At 40.3% G+C, this 20,415-nt stretch overlaps 1 protein-coding gene across 6 annotated transcripts in view; it reads right to left on the reverse strand.

The window, feature by feature from the left end:
* Positions 1–20,415, reverse strand: part of MYRIP (myosin VIIA and Rab interacting protein) — a 187,239-nt gene that overhangs the window by 23,915 nt on the left and 142,909 nt on the right. For all 6 annotated transcript variants that reach the window (XM_032442401.1, XM_015854187.2, XM_015854183.2 and 3 more), the window contains 6 exons: positions 16,635–16,771; positions 15,252–15,332; positions 14,523–14,620; positions 14,123–14,203; positions 12,478–12,627; positions 2,801–2,978 (listed from right to left, as the gene is read on the reverse strand). In XM_032442401.1, coding sequence (XP_032298292.1) covers positions 2,801–2,978; positions 12,478–12,627; positions 14,123–14,203; positions 14,523–14,620; positions 15,252–15,332; positions 16,635–16,771 — 725 coding nt within the window. The remainder of the gene's footprint in view (positions 1–2,800; positions 2,979–12,477; positions 12,628–14,122; positions 14,204–14,522; positions 14,621–15,251; positions 15,333–16,634; positions 16,772–20,415) is intronic.

The following is a 20,415-nucleotide window of genomic DNA, read 5'->3' on the forward strand; positions in this document are numbered from 1 at the left end:
ATGAGAATGCTTAAACCAAGGCTTTTGTTTGGTTGGTTTTGGTTTTTTTTTTCCTGAAATAAATATTAGGAAAGGATGAAGGAACTCCAGTATACAGACATCTACGAACCCCATATTTTGCTTATGTCTTTGATTCTGTGAGCAGCTTTGGCACCCCACCTCAAAAAGAAAAGATGGAGAAGAGCAACTACACATAAGAATCATCCTCAGTTATCTGAAGAAAGGTGAGGATAATAAGTGATTACATCTTAGAGGGTATGCAGGATGGAGAGGCAACCTACTGAGAAATTCACATTCAAAAACCATCAAATCATATGAAATGGGTCCTTCCAATTTTTCAAACCAAAGTCACTTATTTGAAAGAATGGATTTTGCGCTCAGTTCTTAGGGTGTACATTATAATTTAACCAAGAGAAAATCAGAATAGATTTTAAGAAGTCTCATTAGGAAACCATTGCAAAAAGGGGGAAAAAAATGTAAAGTCAGTTATGTAAAGTCACAAATGTAAAGTCACCGTCTCTTGAGTCATCATTTAAACCAGTGTAATCAAAATGAATTGTGAACTGCTTTTTGGCTACATGACTACAAAAGCCCACTAATGTTGCCACTTCAAACTCTTGGCTAAGATTTCCTGCTCTTTCTGCAGCCTAATACAAGCTATTTACTACTCATGAGTAAGATCTTATTTACACATATTAGCACATTCAGCTGTTTAATATAAGCTCTACAGGCAGCTCAATTTCATCACAGATATGGCTCTTAGATGAAAGAAACAGAGCAAATCTTCTAAATAGAACACCTGAAAAGAAATCGGGTCAATTTGCCATTCTGCTCTGGTTAAGCAACTGTTAAGTACTAAATTGCTGAACAGTTGAATTCAATGGGATCGAAGTGGGTTCTTAAATTTAAGTACATAATCAACTGCTTTACTGAAAATAGGCTTCCAACTAAAATGCCCAGGAAAACAACATTTCTGACAGGGTACTGAAGGAACAGTTCACAAATAAATTGAAGAGTGAGCAAAGTCAAAAGGGTACTTAGTTAAGTCATATTTTAATACTACTCTATTACCACTCAGTTTTCAGGTAGAGGACACTATTCATGCTATCTGATTTCCAGCCTCCCAGGTTCTCTAATACCACTCAATTGGCATTACAGAAACACAAATGGAATCGATGGGAAGTCCCATCAGGGATTGCTGTGGGGATCAGACAGATGCAGCAGCTCTACAGCTGCCTCAAGAGAAGGCTTAGGAATGAGCAGCTCCTGTGTTATTCCTTGGAGGAATAACAGCAAGAGGTAGGTCAGCTCTGCTGCTGTGTCCCTTGGAGCCAGGGCTGCTGCTGAAATGAGCAGTTCAGTATCTCCCATTGTGCCAACGTGATCATTAGCGTGACTGTGAGGATGAAAACTAACTTGCTCTTTTGTGCAGCAGTTACCTGACATGGCCTCACAAAAAGTAAGGCCAGAACAAGAGGAGGCAGAGGGAACTGGTGCCCCAACAGCAGAAGCTTTAGTGACAGACTGTACTTATGTCACCTTGAAGCAAACAGGAAACTGCACTCTAACCCATGGTGCTGGCTTAGTAATGGGGATAACTTATGACGCTGCTCTGTTTTTTTTTTTTCACATTTACATTCATATCTGATGCACACGCAGAGAGAGGGCATTCAATCTAGGGGAACTGCTTGTCTGTGAAGTTCTCACCCATACAGCTTCATCAAACTCGCAGGGCTGCACAGGTGAATTCATCAGGGCAGAAAATAAATGTGATGGAAGGAAACTCAAACATGCATCATTTCACTGTTTGGTTCACTATGTTGCCTCACAAACGTTAACTTGTGCAGCAGAAGGGAGGCTACAGGCATCTGCAAACTCCTTTCACTGGAACACAAATAACTAGGCAAAAAAACAACAGAGCCCTTAGGCTCCTGTATCTTAAAAGCTCTGGAACACATCCAAGCTAGATGCCTAATGCTTTGTAATACTCCAAAATCAACTGCCCAAAGGCCCAGATTTTGAATCTGTTATTGGAAAAAAACAATGGAAGGATAAGCAACAATACAGTCCAATGCAATCATGACACACTCAGCATTACCAAACAGACATACAGACATAGACACCTCTGCAAGCACAGATGCCAGCAGAAATTTCCTAGATGAGGCCCTTGTTTTATGTCTTTTTATTCCACACAGTGGATGCCTACCTGTGCAGCCTACTGTAAGGAACCTGCTTTAGCAGGGGGGTTGGACTCTGTGAACTCTAGAGGTCCCTTTCAACCTCTGCAATTCTACAAACATGACAAAAGTGAAAAACAAGTGACAAGGTGTTTTTGACCACAAGTATGTCAAGCATGTGCTAATGTGCTAGTATCAACAAAAGGGGAAGAGAAAGTGCCCTGTAAGTGACCTTTAGGATCATCAAGGGTTATTAACATGTTAAAAACCATATCCACCAACAGCAGAAAAAGATGGACATGAGACAGCAGCTACCCATCCCTAGACAAGGGAAACCTTCTAGCTCCATAATATGCTTCTCTAGTATAGATGAAACAGAACAACCAATTAGAAACTGTCAAGGGAAATGTTAGTGACCATCCTTCTAGTCAGGGATGTACTTGCTTTGCAAAGGACCATATAGCGCCTGATTCTGTGCAGAATCAAAACAGAGACCTTGGTGTGGATCCTGACTCTGTGTGCTTACTGGCAACGGGCACTGCCTGTGAACCTAATCCCTATTACAGATAACAGCAAGACTGAAAACCAAAATAAAGAATCATATTCGTACTAGAAATATTTACTTGTTTCATTTAGTCTGTCCACACTCTTCCAGCTGGGTAATGCAGAGAGCTTGCGTTCCTTCTGTTTCTTGAACTGTCCTTTCTGCTGCCTCCAAAGAGCCTCAGTCACAGATGACGCAGGGTCGAGTCCTTTGCTGGGTGCATCTTCACTAGCCAGGGAGAATGCTGATTGAGACCTCTGTGAGAATAAAAACCAAAGAGCATAATTTAATAACAGAAATATTTAGTTATCAGACTCTTCTGTAATTAGCATGAACATTCTGTTGCCCGTGGAAGTGTGAGGCCTGTGAGCATCCAGAAAAGGAATTTAATGCATTCAAAAGAATTGTTTTAGTGCTAGGTTGTTTACCCATTTGTCTTTCTGATGTTATGCAAGGAGGCAGGGAGTTGTTAGTACTACCAGGAGCCAGATGGAAAGAAGCAATTAAGGTGTAGCTGTTCTGAATGTGCTTGGTGAGCAATGATATCTACCAGTTCTAATTCAAGTTAGCCAGAAAGAGATCCTATTGTGGTGAGACATGATGATCTATTGTTGGCTCAACAGGCCATCTGCTGTAACAACATTCAGAAGTTAAAAATTAAAAAGAAAATGCAAACAAACAGCCTGTTCCCCAGAAATAAATCTGCAACTCAACTGATTTGAATGCCAAATTCTTTTGTTTGCTAGGACATACATATCACACAATACGCTGGGCAGTTTCGTGCAGTCAACAAAATCAACAATTGCACACCTATCTTTTTGCAGCACGGTCACATTTCAAGCCCAAATGTGGTTACATATGGCTGTGATTGGCTAATGAGCCCTGACTGTGACTAAGGGAAAAGGGACTTCCTTCATCAGGATTTAAGATTTAATTAACTGTAAATCTTCCCATTAACTGCAAAACTTCACATTTTTGCAGTTATTTAGGACCAGTTCATGTCTGCCACATACTCTGATATTTTTTGTGTTAAAGCTGCCACATCTTGAGAACAGCATGTGGTTGTGGCTGTCTCCATTTGCCTAGTACTAAGAATATTCCCTTAAGGAGAACGCGGCAAAGGGACAAGAGATGCTGAGGAACCCAGAAGTAGTATCCTACAGTCTCTGTTTTCCCTTATTACTAAAAGAACTGAATCATAAGGAGGAGAAAAAAATAATCAGGAAAACTTAAGCAGTTTGTTTAATGATAACCTGGGCTTAGATCATGAAAGCAACATGCTTTTCCTTATTTATGTATAATCTGTAGGTTTGACAGCTTCAACTAGTGTTTTGTTTAAATGGCAGCTTCTCACCTGCCCACTCACCGTTTCATAAACATCCCAGTAAGGTTGCATCATGGCAATGGCAGTGTTTGCACTTAGCTCTCAGCTAACTTGAGATCTGCTAACAGCTTCACTGCAATGACACAAAACCTGGCATGGGTTGCAAACCTCAGGGAAGGAGCTCAGCAAATCCTGCTCGAAGACCTCATCCTCTGCAGCACAGCTGCAAGCAGATCCCCCTGTGCAACCTAAAGCCAACTCAAGTGCATATACACTGTGAGGTAGATACATCCTTCACACAGACTGGAAGATATGCAATACCATGAATGATTTTAAAGAGGAGAGGGCTAGCTTCAGAGCTTGATTGACAAACGGCACTGAAAGACAGGGAAGCATGCTGTTCAATGCGTTGTAGCAGCCCAGGACAACAAACACACTGGAAATGTTTTACTGAAGACAAATTGATTATTTTAAGTTGTGTACTGAAGCCCTTGGGTCAGGCCAGAGGGAAATTGTCTGCAGCCTCTGTCAACTTTCTGTGGACAGCACAAAACCAGTAACATGCTGAATCTACTGCTGATTCTCAGGGAAGTTCTTCTGAATACAGGAAAGAAAAAACAACCAAGAAGCCTCCAAAGCTTGGCTTGAGGCCTTGTCCTTTTTTTTCTACTCCTTATTTGAATTTTTCATGAAATCTGTCTTAGATCGCTCTGCTACCTCTTCTCGCTAAAGATGATTCAATGTCACAGGGGGCTTAAGGAGAGAAGAGTAATGTCAGGCTAGGATGGCTTGACTGCATCTCTGCGTTCACACTGTAAAAGGGTGAAATGATGCTTCTGTAGGGGCTGTTGAACTATATCACGCTTCATTACTACTTTTACAGCTGTTTGGTTGTTTTATCCGGACAGACCAAGAAATGGCAGTGCTCTAATAAGCTCCAAAATAAATAAAGGGGTTGGGCCATTTCTTGCTCTGAAAACCAGTTTCTTCCAGTTAAGGCTGGAAGAACACGTAGTGGAATTGTTTTATTCAGATACGTATGGGTGGAGTACAAGTGTAAATATTCTCCCCTAGGAGCACGACTGGTACAACCACAGGTAGCCCTGATCACTACAAAAAAGGGAGTGCCAATACCCAGGCCTGTTGCAGGAATACAAAGAAGTACATCCTGGCATGAGAACACATCAGTCTACCATGGTATAGATATGCCCCTTTTTTTCAAAGCACAAAAGCAAGCATTGCCACTGACAGTCCCTTGGGTCAGTTGGCATTGGAAGAAGGGGCATGTGTTGACTGAATGAAGGAGTCATGGCCCTGCATCTTTACCTACTGCCTACAAACCTGAACAGCAATTAGATCTCACGACTGACAAACCAACCCAGTGCATTTGCCACAAGAATCCAAATAATACAACAGTCTAAAGACTTTCAAAAGGGGAGAGAAATGTAGGAGCTTTCATTTATAAAGACAGAAGAGGTCAAGAGGACTCTCCTTGACCAGCTAAGGCTACTGGCACCTTTTCTAACCAGAGGTTCTGTTTTGTCAGAGAGCGATAACCTGTCAGTCAAGTGCGAATTACACTATCCTGTTTGCAGTCAGACATTGAAGTGCTGCAACTGTTAGTTTCTGCAATAAACTTATACATCAGCAGATGGCATTGCAGCCATACAGGTCACTTGCTGTGTTCTCTGTACATGCTGCTCCCTCTGAGGTCTGTGCTGCAGACTGAATTGCTGTGCAGTACATCACAGCACGCAAAATACAGTTACAGCATTCCCAACGCTTCATTTAGATGAGTGCCAACCAAATCCTACCTATTGGCATCTGCTGTGAGATGTTTGTTTCAAAAAGAAATCCCAAACACTGCATTATTTTCTTTCCCCCACCCATTCAGGCACTTTCTTCTGCATAGTTCTGAAGACTTAATGAAGAAAACTTATCCTTCATCTTGTTCTGGGGTATCACTAAAAGCAATCTGCTTTCTATGTATAGTCTTGTATAGGCAATATGATTTCTGAAGACTAAAGGATAGGATAAAAACTAATCACATGCAAAGTCTATTATTACATAAACATTCCATCACCTGAACATCTATAAGAATTTACAGATTGTGCTTTGGAACACCAAATAACTAAAACCAGAATAAGTAACCTTAAGGAAGAACAATTTTTTACAAAAACACACTTGCAAATATTTTATCTAAAGTTGACAAACTATGGATTGTTTACCTGGAATAGCTGTCACGTATGTACACATACTATTTAGAGGGAGAATATGCAAATTTTGCTCTACATTTTTTCTCAAAAGATGAAATGGTGTAATTAATGGGTAATTCATCTTGCTTCTAAACAGAAGCCAGAGTATAGTATTACAAAATAGGACCCAAAAGCAACTAATTGAAGCCTACAGAGGATATTCTGGATCATGCATGTTTTTCCCCTCAGTTTTCTTCCATTTTCCCCTATTTCTTTGGTCTATTTTAAGTAGCAAAACTCTAATTTATCTGCACTTATTTGGAATGGATAAATGACTCTCTTAAACCTGTGGTGCCACAAGGGTCAGGCAGCTACAGAGCCTCCATGGCAGGAACCCCTGCAGGTACTGGAACCTCACCTCTGGGCTTGGACCTGGGTGCAGCTGCTGGGTTGAGCTTTGAAGACCACCTTGTTTATTCAGTGATGGAGCCTCAAATTGCCAGCACAAACACAGATGACTTAGTTACCTCTCTCTGTGCCTGCAAATTTTACAGCTACGCCTGTTAGCAACAAAAAAAATCCTCACTCGCTTTTCATCTGCGCTCTATAAATACAATCAGTGCACAGACAGAACCAGCAGGTCCCACCCACCTGAGCCAAGCACTGTAGCAGTCCCTAAACATCAACAGATAATGCATCCTTTGGTATGAAAACTCCCACACCCCAGGAAGGAGACGAGATGAGCCTGAGAACGGTGCCACTCTACCACAGCATATTTATCCCTGGAAGTGATTTTTCCCTCTACTCAAATGTATGCAGTCCAGACATTTAGCAGTGGGTGTGAAATACCAAGGGTTTCAAGCATCTGTTCCTTAGTTAATCTTGTATGTGGCAAAGGATCCGTTAGCAACCCTAGGGCTTCTGAAAAGGGGCAAGAACAGGCAGATGAAAGGGAGATTTTCTCACTCAACTGAAGGAAAATTCCATCCTACATATCTTGCTCCAAATCCTGATTAGGGTATCAACCCATCCTGAAACACCCACCTTGAGTAGCAGCATGTGGCCCAGCTACTGGGGCAAATTCTCGAACAACAGACTGGAAAAAAGCATAGAGAACTGCTCCCTCTCCTGCCAAAGCCTCAGGGCATCCATTCCTGCAGGGCTGCCCAAGACAACTTCCTTGCTAGTGCCACAGATGCAGTCTGGCTGCTCTTCAGGTGGGTTTGCCATCCTGCCACTGGCTGCTCAGACAGCCATTCCCCTCAACATCTCTGGTACTTTAAAGGGAGTTCAAAGGAGTGCTCAGTCCATCAGCAGCATGAACTGCGCAGCTGTGAAAGAACACACAGAGCCATGTCTGGGTGTACATTTGTTTTGGTTCAGCTTGGATTATCTGACCCTGAGGATCTGGAGATTGCAATGGAGAGCAACAGGAGTTTATTTCCCAACAAGCCCACTGAAGCTGAGCAGGCAAAAAGCTCTACACTGCACCACACAGAAGTATAATCCACAGTGTTTAACAGACTCTTTTTTTTTCTCCAAACAATAACAAAGCCCTAAAATTGAAAATGCTATTGCTTTTAATGTCAAGGATTTTAAGCTAGTAGTAAGGAATATTTAAATATTGGTTTCAGCAGATGAGTATAAACATTCCACATAGCGTAGAAGAGCTAGTTTAGTCAATAGCATGGATGTATTTGAGCAAGTCTATAGAGGTTTCCAGTACATCAACGGTTACAGATTTACACCCACTCAACCTTTCATGTACCATTCTGACCCTTGTCTGTGAAGTTGTGTTCAGAAGAGCACTCACCCATCACAGAAGATGACTGCAAGTCTGACTCAAACAGCCCCTCAGCAGAGAAATCTTTAGCATTCCATGTTTGTTTGCTTCTCTCTGTGATAATACACACTACTTTCAAACAAAAATAAAGTAAGTGTCAAGCAGCCTCTCTCTGAGCACCACAGATTTTAAATCATATGTTAAGGCTTTGTGATACCAGTGTGTTAGGAGAACATCTTTAAAACAAAACAAAGCTGAAAGAACCGCATATGATCAACGTCCTTCTGAAAATAACACTGCAGAACAACCATCTTTCTCTATCCCCTCTCCTATTTCCTTTCATGCCTTAAAGCCTATCCTGGCTTGCTGGCAGTAAAAGCAATTCAGCTGAATTTAGGCCTGCATGGGCTTGATCATATATCTAGCATCCAAAGCTGTCTTTTTGGATGTTTGTCAAGTGCACAAGGAGTACTACACAGCCAAGAATGAGTAATCTTCTGCTAGAGCTGCATCTCCAACAAATTCAAACTATACAACTTCAAAAGGACAGTGCTGCCGTGTTGAGCTTTGCAGTAATTATTCAGTTACCTGCAGCCTTAAAAGGTGATAATGACTGCTGAAACAGTATTGCAAAGCAGCTGTAGCCTAACCCTCTACTGCAGTGGAAGGGAGGAAATCAACCAGATTACTATGCATGAAATAGTCATGAAATAGCTATGACTATGAAATAGTCAGCTAGCCCCTGATCAGTTTTCCAACGAGACTTCAATGTTACATTTGAAAAGCCAGTAGACGGCGGCAGGATTTGTGACCTACAAAATACTTCGAGAAACTTGGATCTGATAAAAATGGAAGTGAATTTAAAAAGACCAATTATTTCTAGCGTACTAAGGGCTTTTCCACTTCAGAGTTTATTGCTCTTTCCCATTCTATGATAGGTTGTGTTGAGAAGCTGGCTTCTCTTGCAAGGAAGCAGGATAGTAAATAACCCACCAGGATCCAGCATAAAAGCATGCATGCCTTATTGAAGTAGGTCCAGGACACATACTCCGTGCAACTTTCTGATCCCAGCTGATGCATAAAAGCTGACAGCTCCATCTATGACCCATTATACTAATGAGGCACAAATACATTCTTTTCTGACACGAAGGTAAGAACCTGACAGAGGTAAGAATTGGTATTGGCATACTCCTATAACATTACACCTCCCTCATCTGCAGTGGCTCTCCTGCTGCACCACGTGACTGTTAAACAGCTCCTCCTTGAAAAGGTGTTCTTCAAATATTTGTCTGGGACAAACCTACAAAGGGACAGAACACCTGCAAAACCTGCAGGGATTTCCAAAGCAATGTTGAACCTCAGGCTTTAAAGCACACAAAGAACAGAAAAGAAAAAAACACAACTCATTGTATACTGCAGACCTTACAATTAGCTTAACCAGTAAATTTCCACTTCCCCTGAGGGGCATCATAATGTGTATTTAATGAAATCCACCCTTTCCCTGTATCCCTAGCTGTTTTAAATACTATAAATTATGGATGAGCTTCTGTTTATATATGCAATCTTTTAGCTGTAAAGTGAAGACCGCTAATACAGCACTTAAAGCGCACCAGGATGCCTGCACTCCATCAGTGTTTAAATGGGATGCAATATGCCAACTGGTCGTTTGCTCTCACTGGCAGCGACGTATGGGGCAGTAAGGGACTGCAGGAGCATGGAATCACCCATCCATCACATTAGGCTCCTCCTATCCCAGCACTGTACAGCCTCAGCTTGATAATGAGAAACAGATGGTGCCATCTATCTCTTTCTATGAGATGGAGAAATAAAATAGTCAGCTGTGTTAAAATATATATATATATTTGTAGGACAGATAAGGGATCTTGAAGAAATCAAAGAGGTAAAAAAGGAAAAGACAGTATTTTTAGCTACTGCCGTACCACAATACTGCAGTTAAACTATCAATAATATATCTCAGGGAGATACTAGGTGGGATGGGCTCATTATGAAGGAGATCAGTGGATTTCCCTCTAATCAAGCAGGTCTCATGCAGCCTATCCATTGGCTTCCACAGTGCAAGTCTACAAAGAGATAACCGAACACATGCAATGGTCATTTCAAAGCTAGTGATTTTGGATGCCCACTGGAATTTTCTGGCTGATGTGGATGAGCTCCATGTATGTAGGTGTGATTAGAAAAAAAATGCTTGGCGAGTGTAGCCACACCATTATATTTGGGATCACTGAAGCTTCCTCCAAGCTGTTAGCAAGCTTCTGGTAATAGAGAGCAATGCAGTAACAAATACAGGTTTCTAATGACCAGTGTTATGGCATGCAATTGCCTTAACTAACAATGTTGTTAGCTTTATTATGCTAGCTAAGCCACGTTATGTTCGACATAGAAGATAAATACAAATATCTGTTTAAGATAAATCTCCAGTTGAAATGTATGAAATTCTAATAATGTTTGAGATTGTTACTTCCCTTCCATCTGCATATTTATATTCCTGTTAATAATTTCTTCTCCCCTTACATTTAATCTATCTTGCTTCCGCTTCCTTCGAGGACTAGGTTGTTTCTTTGTTTTGTAACTAAGTCTTAAGCAGACCAAGCTCTACTTCAGCAATCCCTACAGGGAAACAGGACTACATACACAACTCCAGCTTCTGTAACAGCAAACTTAAAATGCTTTCTTTTTCCTTCCCTTAGCCTTGTTGTGACTAATCTCTGCTCAAGCTATGACAACAATCACATACAGCTCAATGACAAGATGTGTACAGGAAAATTGAGGGTTTGCTTTATTTTGGTGAACACCAGTGCCATCAGTTAGGAAAGCTTCACTTACTGCAATGGAGCTCATAAAGATTTGCTGTCACAGATTTGGGCAAGAGTTCTAAAATCCTCCTGGGATTTTAGATTCTGTGATCCCAGCAAAGCAAAAAGCAGAAACTGAATTCATGGAAGGGGCACTGGAAGGGGAAAAGGCACTATTTAATGCACTATAGGAAGACAAACCAAAACATGACGAAAATGGAGAAAGAACCTGTTAAAAGACAGAAAGTTCTTATAAACCGCTGACCATGCCTGGAACTCCAGTATTGCCTGATGGCTGCAGACCTTTTGAAGGTGTTAACTGCAGCTGTTTTCACCTTAGCATGATGTATTTACACCAGTCTACTTGTGGAAGACTACATCCAGAAAATCTCCTATTTTTCAAACTAAATGAGAACCTCTGCCTGGTGAGAATCTGAGATTCAAGCTTGTTATTTCAGAAAATAATTTCAAGATGTACTGGGTTCAAGCTTAACTCTCCAAATTCAAAACAGCAACAGGCTTCTGATGTAATTACTGGGGATTTGGCAAGCGTGGGCCCCTGGGCCTTGACCTTCAACTCCAGAAAGAAAACTGGGTTGTGTCAAAGACAAAATCAACTCTCCCTCTCCTGGCTCCTATGTACTACAAGCAAGTTGCCTAGGAGCTGCAGAGCAAAGTGCTTAAACATGCCCACTCTAATTTGTGATAGCTCGGTAAACAGCAGCAGCTTAAAGGCACTGCTCCTCCAATTTGGAAGTAGATGGGGGATACTCTCGATCATATCTCAGCAATTCTGGCCCACAGTCTTATATTTGGGAGTAAAGCTATTTCCACTGGCAGCATAAGCTGGCAAACTAAGCTGGAGATAAGGCTCTGCTGTGGGGGAGCAGCATGCATGAGCACAGCAGCAGGATATTCAGAAGCAGCAGCTTAAATCACTCTATCAAAATTCACTGGAACTCATCTGTCACTGTCTTCACTCTCCAGTAGTGAAACAACCTATTCAAGCCTATGACTTATTTTCACTTCTTTTCCCTAGCTGCTCTTCTTAAAATGTTACTAATGCAGCTTGTCAGATTTTCTCCAGCTTTATAAGCAGGAACTAAAAGCACTGTAGTGAGAAATAAGAGAGAGGAAGAGGAAATACTCTTTAGTATAAGGCATAAATGGCACTGTAAAGGTATTTTTATTTTATTTTATCATTTTTTATCTTTTTGCTGATAGTGACTGTTTTCCTTAAGGTGGCTAAGGAACAAAATAAGATTTGTAGAAATGTAGCATGGTAGAAGGCATAACATTCTGCAAATAAAACCTAAGTGAACATAAAAATGTTTAAGGAATAAACACTGAGGCATGGTATCTTGTTAGCATTCAAATCAAGCATCAAGACCGCTTTTGGGATGAACTTGGCTTTCCCTAATGCACTCACCAATGCAGTACAATGTCTGTGATGTACTTCCCTAACCCATGACGTCCTATGAAAAGTATAAACTGAGTGATGTGCCTGTCAACACACAGATTTAATGCTTGTTCTTTGTAAGTCTATGTGCATCATTCCAGGCAGGAAGCACACTCATCCAGGATTTCAATACGGCAGCTTCGTGCAGTAGAAAACATCAATATTTTCTCTTAGTCACTCACCCATAACGTGTATGACCCCCTGCGACTCCCAGGAAAGGTCAGCATGCTCTGATCCGAAACAGCAACGGATGCCAGACCACTGCTCCTGGATGGCGGCCATTCAAAGTCAGCCTCAGCCTGCTCAGCTTTGCCTTTCTGCTTCTTTATAATCTGCAAGGTTGGGGGAGTGGGGTGGGAGGGCAGGATATGGAAGGAAGGAGGGGGCAAAAAAAGGCAGATTAACTGTCTAGAAAAAATAGTTTCTCTTTGCTTTATTTTCCCAGCTCATGCAAGGATGATTGTGACAAGCTGCACACACACTTCTCATCCAAAGTCACACTGCATGCAAGCACACAAGCTTTGGTACAATAAATCATAATCAATGCCTAGAGGAACATCAGAAGTGAATTAAATAAATGTGGAAATCTGTTCCTACCCGAACACTTTAAGCATCAGCAGCATCTAATGTCAGGTATTTTCTCAAATAGGAACATATGCAAAGACACATAAAGTAGTAGACATGAGGGGAATTTCAAAGGCTCCTCTGACATCTAGGAACATTTCTACTTAAAACAAAGAAGTTTTAGGTGTCTAGACACTATTTTGTTCTTGCAAATCTTGACTGTCTTGAGAGAGAAGATCAGATAAACTACCTTCCCTCTACACTGACAGATTATTTCCTGCTGTGCTTCATTTCCATGCATTTCCCAACTCCAGTTTAAAATATCTACAGAATATTATCCTACCAAAGATCTTGCTAGGCAGCTTTTGACAAAAGTAGTAGCAATTCAAGTTTAACTAATATAGGCCCTGGACTGTCAAAGGAGACTTGATCTTCTAAGATCCCTATTAAAAAATAAGGAAGACTATTTTCCTTTGAGCTGCTGCTCTTCTAGCTTTTCTTGACAGCCCTGTAAACATATGTACCTGTCCTAGTCATTCATATACTGCTGCATCCCGCATACATATGTGGTAATGAGGTTAGCTCTCATGGAGGTAGACTGACCCTCCATTGTGGCTCATTCTTTAATCGCTAAAGCTCACAATCAGTTTGTTCATGTTTGTCTTGCCTTGCTCCAGACTGTCCAGGCAATCTCAAGGGGTATTTGTTCCAAACTAGCCCTCATCTTGGTGCTGCATTAGTGTCACCTGCTGCTTTGCAGGTAAAAGACAAAACTTCCCAGAAAAAAAGCCAAACAAATCAGACAACAAGTTCTGTGATTTTTTGTGTCTCTCTGATATAACTGTTAATATTCAGTATTATATTCAGTATTATATTCAGAGTTCAGTACAGTTGAAATAGTCAAGTGCCCGTTTCTTTAAAGGGGAAAATTTTGTGCCTTTTGGAAAACAGAGATTTTAAGTTTGAGCAAGTAGGGTTCTCCTCTTCCCTGTTATTGTCTCACAGACCAAAGGGATTGTGCCTCTCAGCTCTGAGTGTGTAGGCCATCAGTGTAGGCACTAAATACATCTTATTTGTACATTAATGTCTCTGTCAGATATAGTTGGTTAAGCCTTCACTGTGATAGTTGAGGTTGCAACGTGTCATTTATTGTGTACTTCCTACATTGATGTCATCCTCTTTTCTGCTAGAGCCCAAGCTCACAAGACTAAAGTATCATGTTTTGGCTATTAAATAAGCAAGGGTAAAAAATGCTTGCCATACCTTCTGCACAATGGTTGTGGCCAGCTCTTCTATGAGATCCTCCTTGTGTTCTTGCAAGTAACAAGCCTCGTTCTGCTTGTCCTGCATGAAAACAGATATCTGTAGTTGCCAGTAAATACCTGTAGACTTCCCACATAAATTTTACAAATAAGAAAATGGGCAATATGTCCTTTTAGCACTGTGGGAAGAGACTGCAGGTACTTACATCACACGTCACCTTCTGAAACGCAACATACATCTTGAATACAAGTTCATAAAACTCGCACTCAACGCTGTTATACATGAGTCACTGCTCTTTTTTCATGGTTTCTTTTATATCTACTTCTTTTAGTAGCACTATCCAAATTAAAAGAATATAATTGTTCTGTTCAAATTAACAAGCTGTATTAGAAGATGTTACCAGGCTGTCGCTGTAGGTCTCTGCCTTAGAAATAGCTTCTTCCACTGCTTCCTCAGCAACACGTAAGGCCACAGCAAGGGTATCCATCATGCTGTGTCCTAGGTGAAGAATAAATCAAAATCGTCGTGTTTGTTATTTATGTTTTGCATGACAGAATGCAAAATTTAGACCCAAGTTCCCGACATATCTTCAAGTCCTATTTTGTTCATGACTAAATTTATTTCCTCAACTCATAAACTGTGCATAGCAAAATAAACACCTTAAGAGAGAGAGAGGGCAATTTTATTTTTTTTATCAACTTCAACGTAACTTCTTAAATTCAAATATTAAATACCATAAAACATAGTGTTTCTATGCTGCTTATCTTAGAACCCAGTAACTAAGGATGAAATCATAGGGGGAAAATCCGTAAGCTTCCTATAAGCACTAAGAGGATATAAGAAAAAAAAATGAAAAAAACATGAACATAGGAAAAGAAGTAGGAGAGAAGCAGCAAATACTGAGCATTAAGAAAATCATGCCAGAATAAGTATGTAATATCTTGAATACTGAAGCATGAAATCTCAGCATGGCACATATGAACACAAAGGATTTTTAGTGTATTTCTGAATGTTCTAGCTCAAAGATGGCTGGATCTGTGAACAGGACTTCTCAGCCCTCTCTGCAATTTGTCCAGTAATTCAAAGTGTAAGGACTGTGTTTTAATCAAACGAGTCTTTAGCAGTGTACCTTCTGTCTGCCTGTAGAATGTAGAATCACTGCCACAAATGCTTCCATCATTTTCAAAGCTTCCTTCAAAACAACCTCCTTCTGCTCAGAAAAGACAGCACCACACGTTAGTATAAGAAATACCCATCCACAGCAGAGGCACTGTTCGAGTAGGATATTCCCTTGAGGTACAGTGGCACCACATAAAGAGGGATAACTGGAAAATTCCTCTTACCTTTTTATATAAAATATGATTGCAGCATTTTTTGCACAAAATATGACTCCTTTTTTTAAAATGAAAATCCTCAAAAATTATTTGTACAGCAAAAGAGAGAGAGGAAGAAGCTACTAGAATATAAAACTTACATGGCGAAAGTTAAGCACTCGGAATTTGCTTTTAATATGACATGGGACTGAAATAGATTCTACTTTAAAGGGCAATGCTGTATAAATAAGACAAAACCTTGATATCTGTGCTAGTATTTATCTTCGAGTGGAACAAAAGGTTTATCTAACAGTCACATGGAGGAAAGTTAGCCATGACATTTAGACTCAAAGACCTTCCTCAGGAAAGACTCATAGGTAGAGCACATGGCACTCCATCTTGTCACTGAACTTTTCACTGTACCACTCGGGCAAATTCAATGTGGCCTAAGAAAAGAGTATATCACAGGAAAGTTCTGAAGGATCCCTCCCCTCAGTTTTAAGCCCCACTTCCATCCTGACTGATGTATTCTCACCTTTACAGGTATTTGCTCTCAGCTGTTACAGGATCTTCTCTACAAAGATAAATTGATGCTGGTACAGCACAAAAGGCCAATAAATCAGAAATTAATGCATCAGTCACTGCTTCCTAAATATTTTACAGCAACATTCACAAGAAACAACTGGAATTTTCACTTGGGACTAGAGAGGTCATTTGCCACCCCATATAATATCAGAAAAAGTTGAAGACCTTGTGTACAAATTAAGCTTTGGTCAACTTAGACATACAGAATGTACCCCATGCTAACCAAATGTTGCTTCAAATGCCATAGAAATGTTCTCAGGCCAAATGCTGAATGCAGATTTTTCCTCTCACTCATTGGTTACTCAGAACTGAGATAAAAGTTGGGATATAAACTCGAATGCAAACTGCAATTTACTTCACAGACTGAAGATCACAATCCTGTTTGAAGCAGAAGTATCATAATTAAGACCACTAGTGGCATAACTATGATTAATCATTCTTTAAATGATTAGGATGGCTCTCCATGCACTTTGCCTCTTTGTTCTCTCTAATATGGTATTTCTGAAAAGATACAACATTACAAAATCTTTTAGGAAAAAGATTCTCAGAATTTTCATTCTTTCAGTTCTTGTGTTGAAGCAGGAAAGGTAATAACAAAGGAAAGCTGCTCTAACCTATTACATCGGGACAAACTCCACTCTCCAGTCTATGCTTCTTGTATAAATTCTTCAGGACTTTGGCACTTCCAAAACACTTGAAGCGGCTCTTCACATTATTGTAGTACCAATCCAGAGACTGGGTCCTTAAGAGCCTAAAACAAAAAGTAAACAACATATTTGGAATCGTTCTACAATAAACAAAACCAGACAGTTTACTATTTCCTTACATAAAAAGGGATCTTTTCGGTGTCAGAGAGTAAAGATACTAATTTCTTAATACTTCTTCACAGCTTGTACCCTGCATTTATCTGTTATACCAAGGCAAAAAGAGAATGGCAACTAGTGAGCAAATACCTGCTCATCATTTACTCAAGTTTTGGTTTTGGTTTTGCTGCTGTTATAACAGTTGTTCTTCCCCATTACATTATAATTCCAACACTACAGTCTTCTGCAAGTTATAAACAAGCCTTGGAACAGTACAGGAAGGTTTTAAAAACAGCCTTTATTTCCCAAGAGTTACAGATAATACAAGAAGATTAGTCCAGTTGCACACCACAAATTTTTTCCAAAAACTGAATCACTGCTCCTATTTGGAGCTGGCAAAATGTACTCCACTTAGAGAACCTCAAAGCAGAACTAATAATGAGCATTATGCAGGCAACCTTTCTTGGCTATGTACTTACAAGTGCACTTCAGTGTTACTTCCAACAATAACCATCACCAACATCAATAATCCATCCCACTGGCTTTGTCCCCAAAACTCACAAACTTTTAGAAAGCTACAAGAAAAGGTCTGTATCTTTTTCTACTTGGCAGAGGGTTCTCAGTTCACCTCTATTCCTTCACTTGTTGGTGATGGAGCACCCATGCCACATTCCCATGCAACACTACCACAGATTTCTATGGCAAAACTACAGCAGACCCATACATTTCCTATAGGAGGAGGGATGCATCCTAAGGTCCCCGTATAAAATAAAGCTGACTTACGTAAAGGCATGCAGGAAGGAGAAATAAGTTTGAGCCAGTGAACATGAACTTACACTGCATGTTCTCTTCCATGTTTGAGTCCGTTTGTTCCTTTGCATCTTGCCACAGCAGTTCATTTTTAGTAACCGGACTCTTAACAACACTCCGCTAAATCATGTCCCTGAGCACCTATGCGAACCCATCCCCAAATGATGCTACCAGCAGTGCTGAACTCTTACTACTTCCAGACTTGAAGAAATTCAGATGGATTAATTTCAGTTATTAAATCTGGGGCACTAGGTGAAAACCAGACCAAAACACAACCTCACTATAACGACTGACCTTTCTGTTCAGAGACTCCGGACGTTTGTTTATAATTGAGAACCACATGGGAATCCAACAAGTGCCATTTCACAAGGAAATACACTCTCACCCTTAGCCACACTAACAGTGTAGTACTTACTCAGCACTGACCCGTGACAGATACTCAGTAGTGACCCAGGGGGCTTCAGCTAAGTGCTTCCAGTCAGCCTCTGATTTTTTGAGTGTCAGTACACTTAAAAAGGAGTACCCAATTCATATAAAACAGAACGTCATGATGTAGCCTACTCCTCTCTTGCCACTGGAAACTGTCTAATAGCCAATACCATCAGGGGGAAATTAAAAATGATGAAGCATGCTGCATTCAAGCTGTGAAGTCTCAAAGTTGCATTACTTGCTCAAATGATGGTAACAACTGAGAAAATGCACAAATGGAACAGAAGCATGTTTTTTCTGTATGCTTCTGTATGTATAATTCTGTATGCTTCTTCTGTATGTATAATTAGGTGTAGGAAAGATGTTTACATCTTACATAAAAACAGCAGACCTTTACTATCCCGAAGGGGATAAATTAGCTCCACCTGACACATTTCTACAAATACCCCTTGTGTCTGACAAGGAGTAAACTCAGTCTTGATTCTGAAAGATGTCCTTACAAACTGAGCGGTGTCAACCTAAAGATCTGATGAAGCGCGAATGGCTGTTGGCTGAGCAGGAGCAGTGGGTTTGCCTGTGACACATAGGATTTCTGAACTCCTGCAACAGTGCCACCAAGGAATCAGTGATTGACCTCAAACAATGAAAGAAGAGGTGCTGCTCTCTTTACACCATCTAATCTGCAGGAAACACAAGGGTTGGGATTTTTTTGTTTACGCTTTCCATTTCTGCAGGATTAACACTTTGTGAGTAATCTAATAATCTCATCCTTCTCTCAGATGTGCTGAAAAGCTACCAACAACTCCAAATCTACGCTTCAATCCTGCATATATTTTATAGGGGATTACAATGAGACTTGTAAAGCTTTTCAGCCTCCTAACTTTCAAATAAGTCCCAGTGTGCCTGCTGATTCGTCCTGGGGAGAAAGGATTTGGAGGAGAGAGCAATTCTCCTTATAGATACTAAAATAAAGGGCCCATTCAAAGGATAAACAGCATTTTCTCCTTATTGCAAAATTCTTTAACGCTGACCTATATTTTAAATCTGTACTCTGCTAAGGCAGTTCCATGAAGCCAGAATAATGAAAGACTATTCAACTGCTAGCATTATATTGTAAAACTGAAAATGCTTCTCTTATTATCTCTAATAAAATGTGCACAAGTTCTCTCCATAAAATGACAGTTCACACTCATAGGATGCTGGTTGTATCCTATTTACCTTATTTACCTTACGATATTTTATTTATCTTTATTTCTGTGCCATAAAGACTGTTCTGTCTGACTGCTATGTCTATTTCTAAGTAGCCAGCCCTAAACGTTAAGGAAATCATTTATATTATATAATACTGCCATGAAACTGAGTTATATTTTGACATGCTTTTGACACAGGGAAATACTGTAATATTAAAATTCTGCCTTACTAGAAAGCGTGAAGCTAAGAAGACACATGTGCTTTAATAACAGAAAAACCCGAGTATTATAATCCCCAGACCTTTTCTTTTTAGTGGAACTCATGCAAAATCTTTACAAGCAGGAATATTCCATGCTGCTTCTCACTTCCATCATCCAACCACTCAAATTTAGGCTTCTCGTGAGGAAAAGTGGACCACCAGCTGTGCTGGGGGGTGGGGACATGAACCATCTCTCTCACTATTAGTGATGATCACAGGAAAATTATGTGAAAGACTGCACTCATGATGCAAGTATTCACTGCTCAACACAGAGGAGGTTGTTTGGTAACTGATTTACTCCTTCACTTTTAGAAGAAAAAAAATCAAATGCACTTCTAGGTTAAGGAATACAACTCCATGTTCTTTCCCTTTTGGATAGACCATTATTGTAACACAAACACTGTACAATGAATATCCTTCCAATGCTCAGTTCCCTGGCTTAAAATAAGAAATTGAAAATGCTCAGCCTCCTAAATCTCCAAACATTAACTTCTAAACATCAAACTTTGGCCAAGCTCGTATGACTCCAAATATGGGATTTGTATTTGTGCACATTCACTGGATGTGAAAGGCAGCTTGTTCACACCTCAAGAACAACACCTACTAAACACTAGGCCACAAATCCTGCTCTTAAGTCACTTCTTTGCCAAGCTTTAAGTTGAAATCTCATATGGAAAATGGCCTTTACTTCATTCAAACAACAGCAGAGGAAAGACCATCTGAAATCAAAGCACCTGTCCAAGAATGAAAACTGCTCAACACAGGGAGAATAGCGCAATCGTCTCTGTTCTGTGCCAACAGCAGTTAATTCAGGACACTGAATGTGATCTTATTGCAGTCCACAGAACATTAATTCAGCGAGCTCAGCCTACACTATTGTCCCATGTGAAGCATTTCCTAAAA

This window comes from Coturnix japonica, chromosome 2 (genome assembly GCF_001577835.2).
Source record: "Coturnix japonica isolate 7356 chromosome 2, Coturnix japonica 2.1, whole genome shotgun sequence".
Lineage (NCBI taxonomy): Eukaryota > Metazoa > Chordata > Aves > Galliformes > Phasianidae > Coturnix > Coturnix japonica.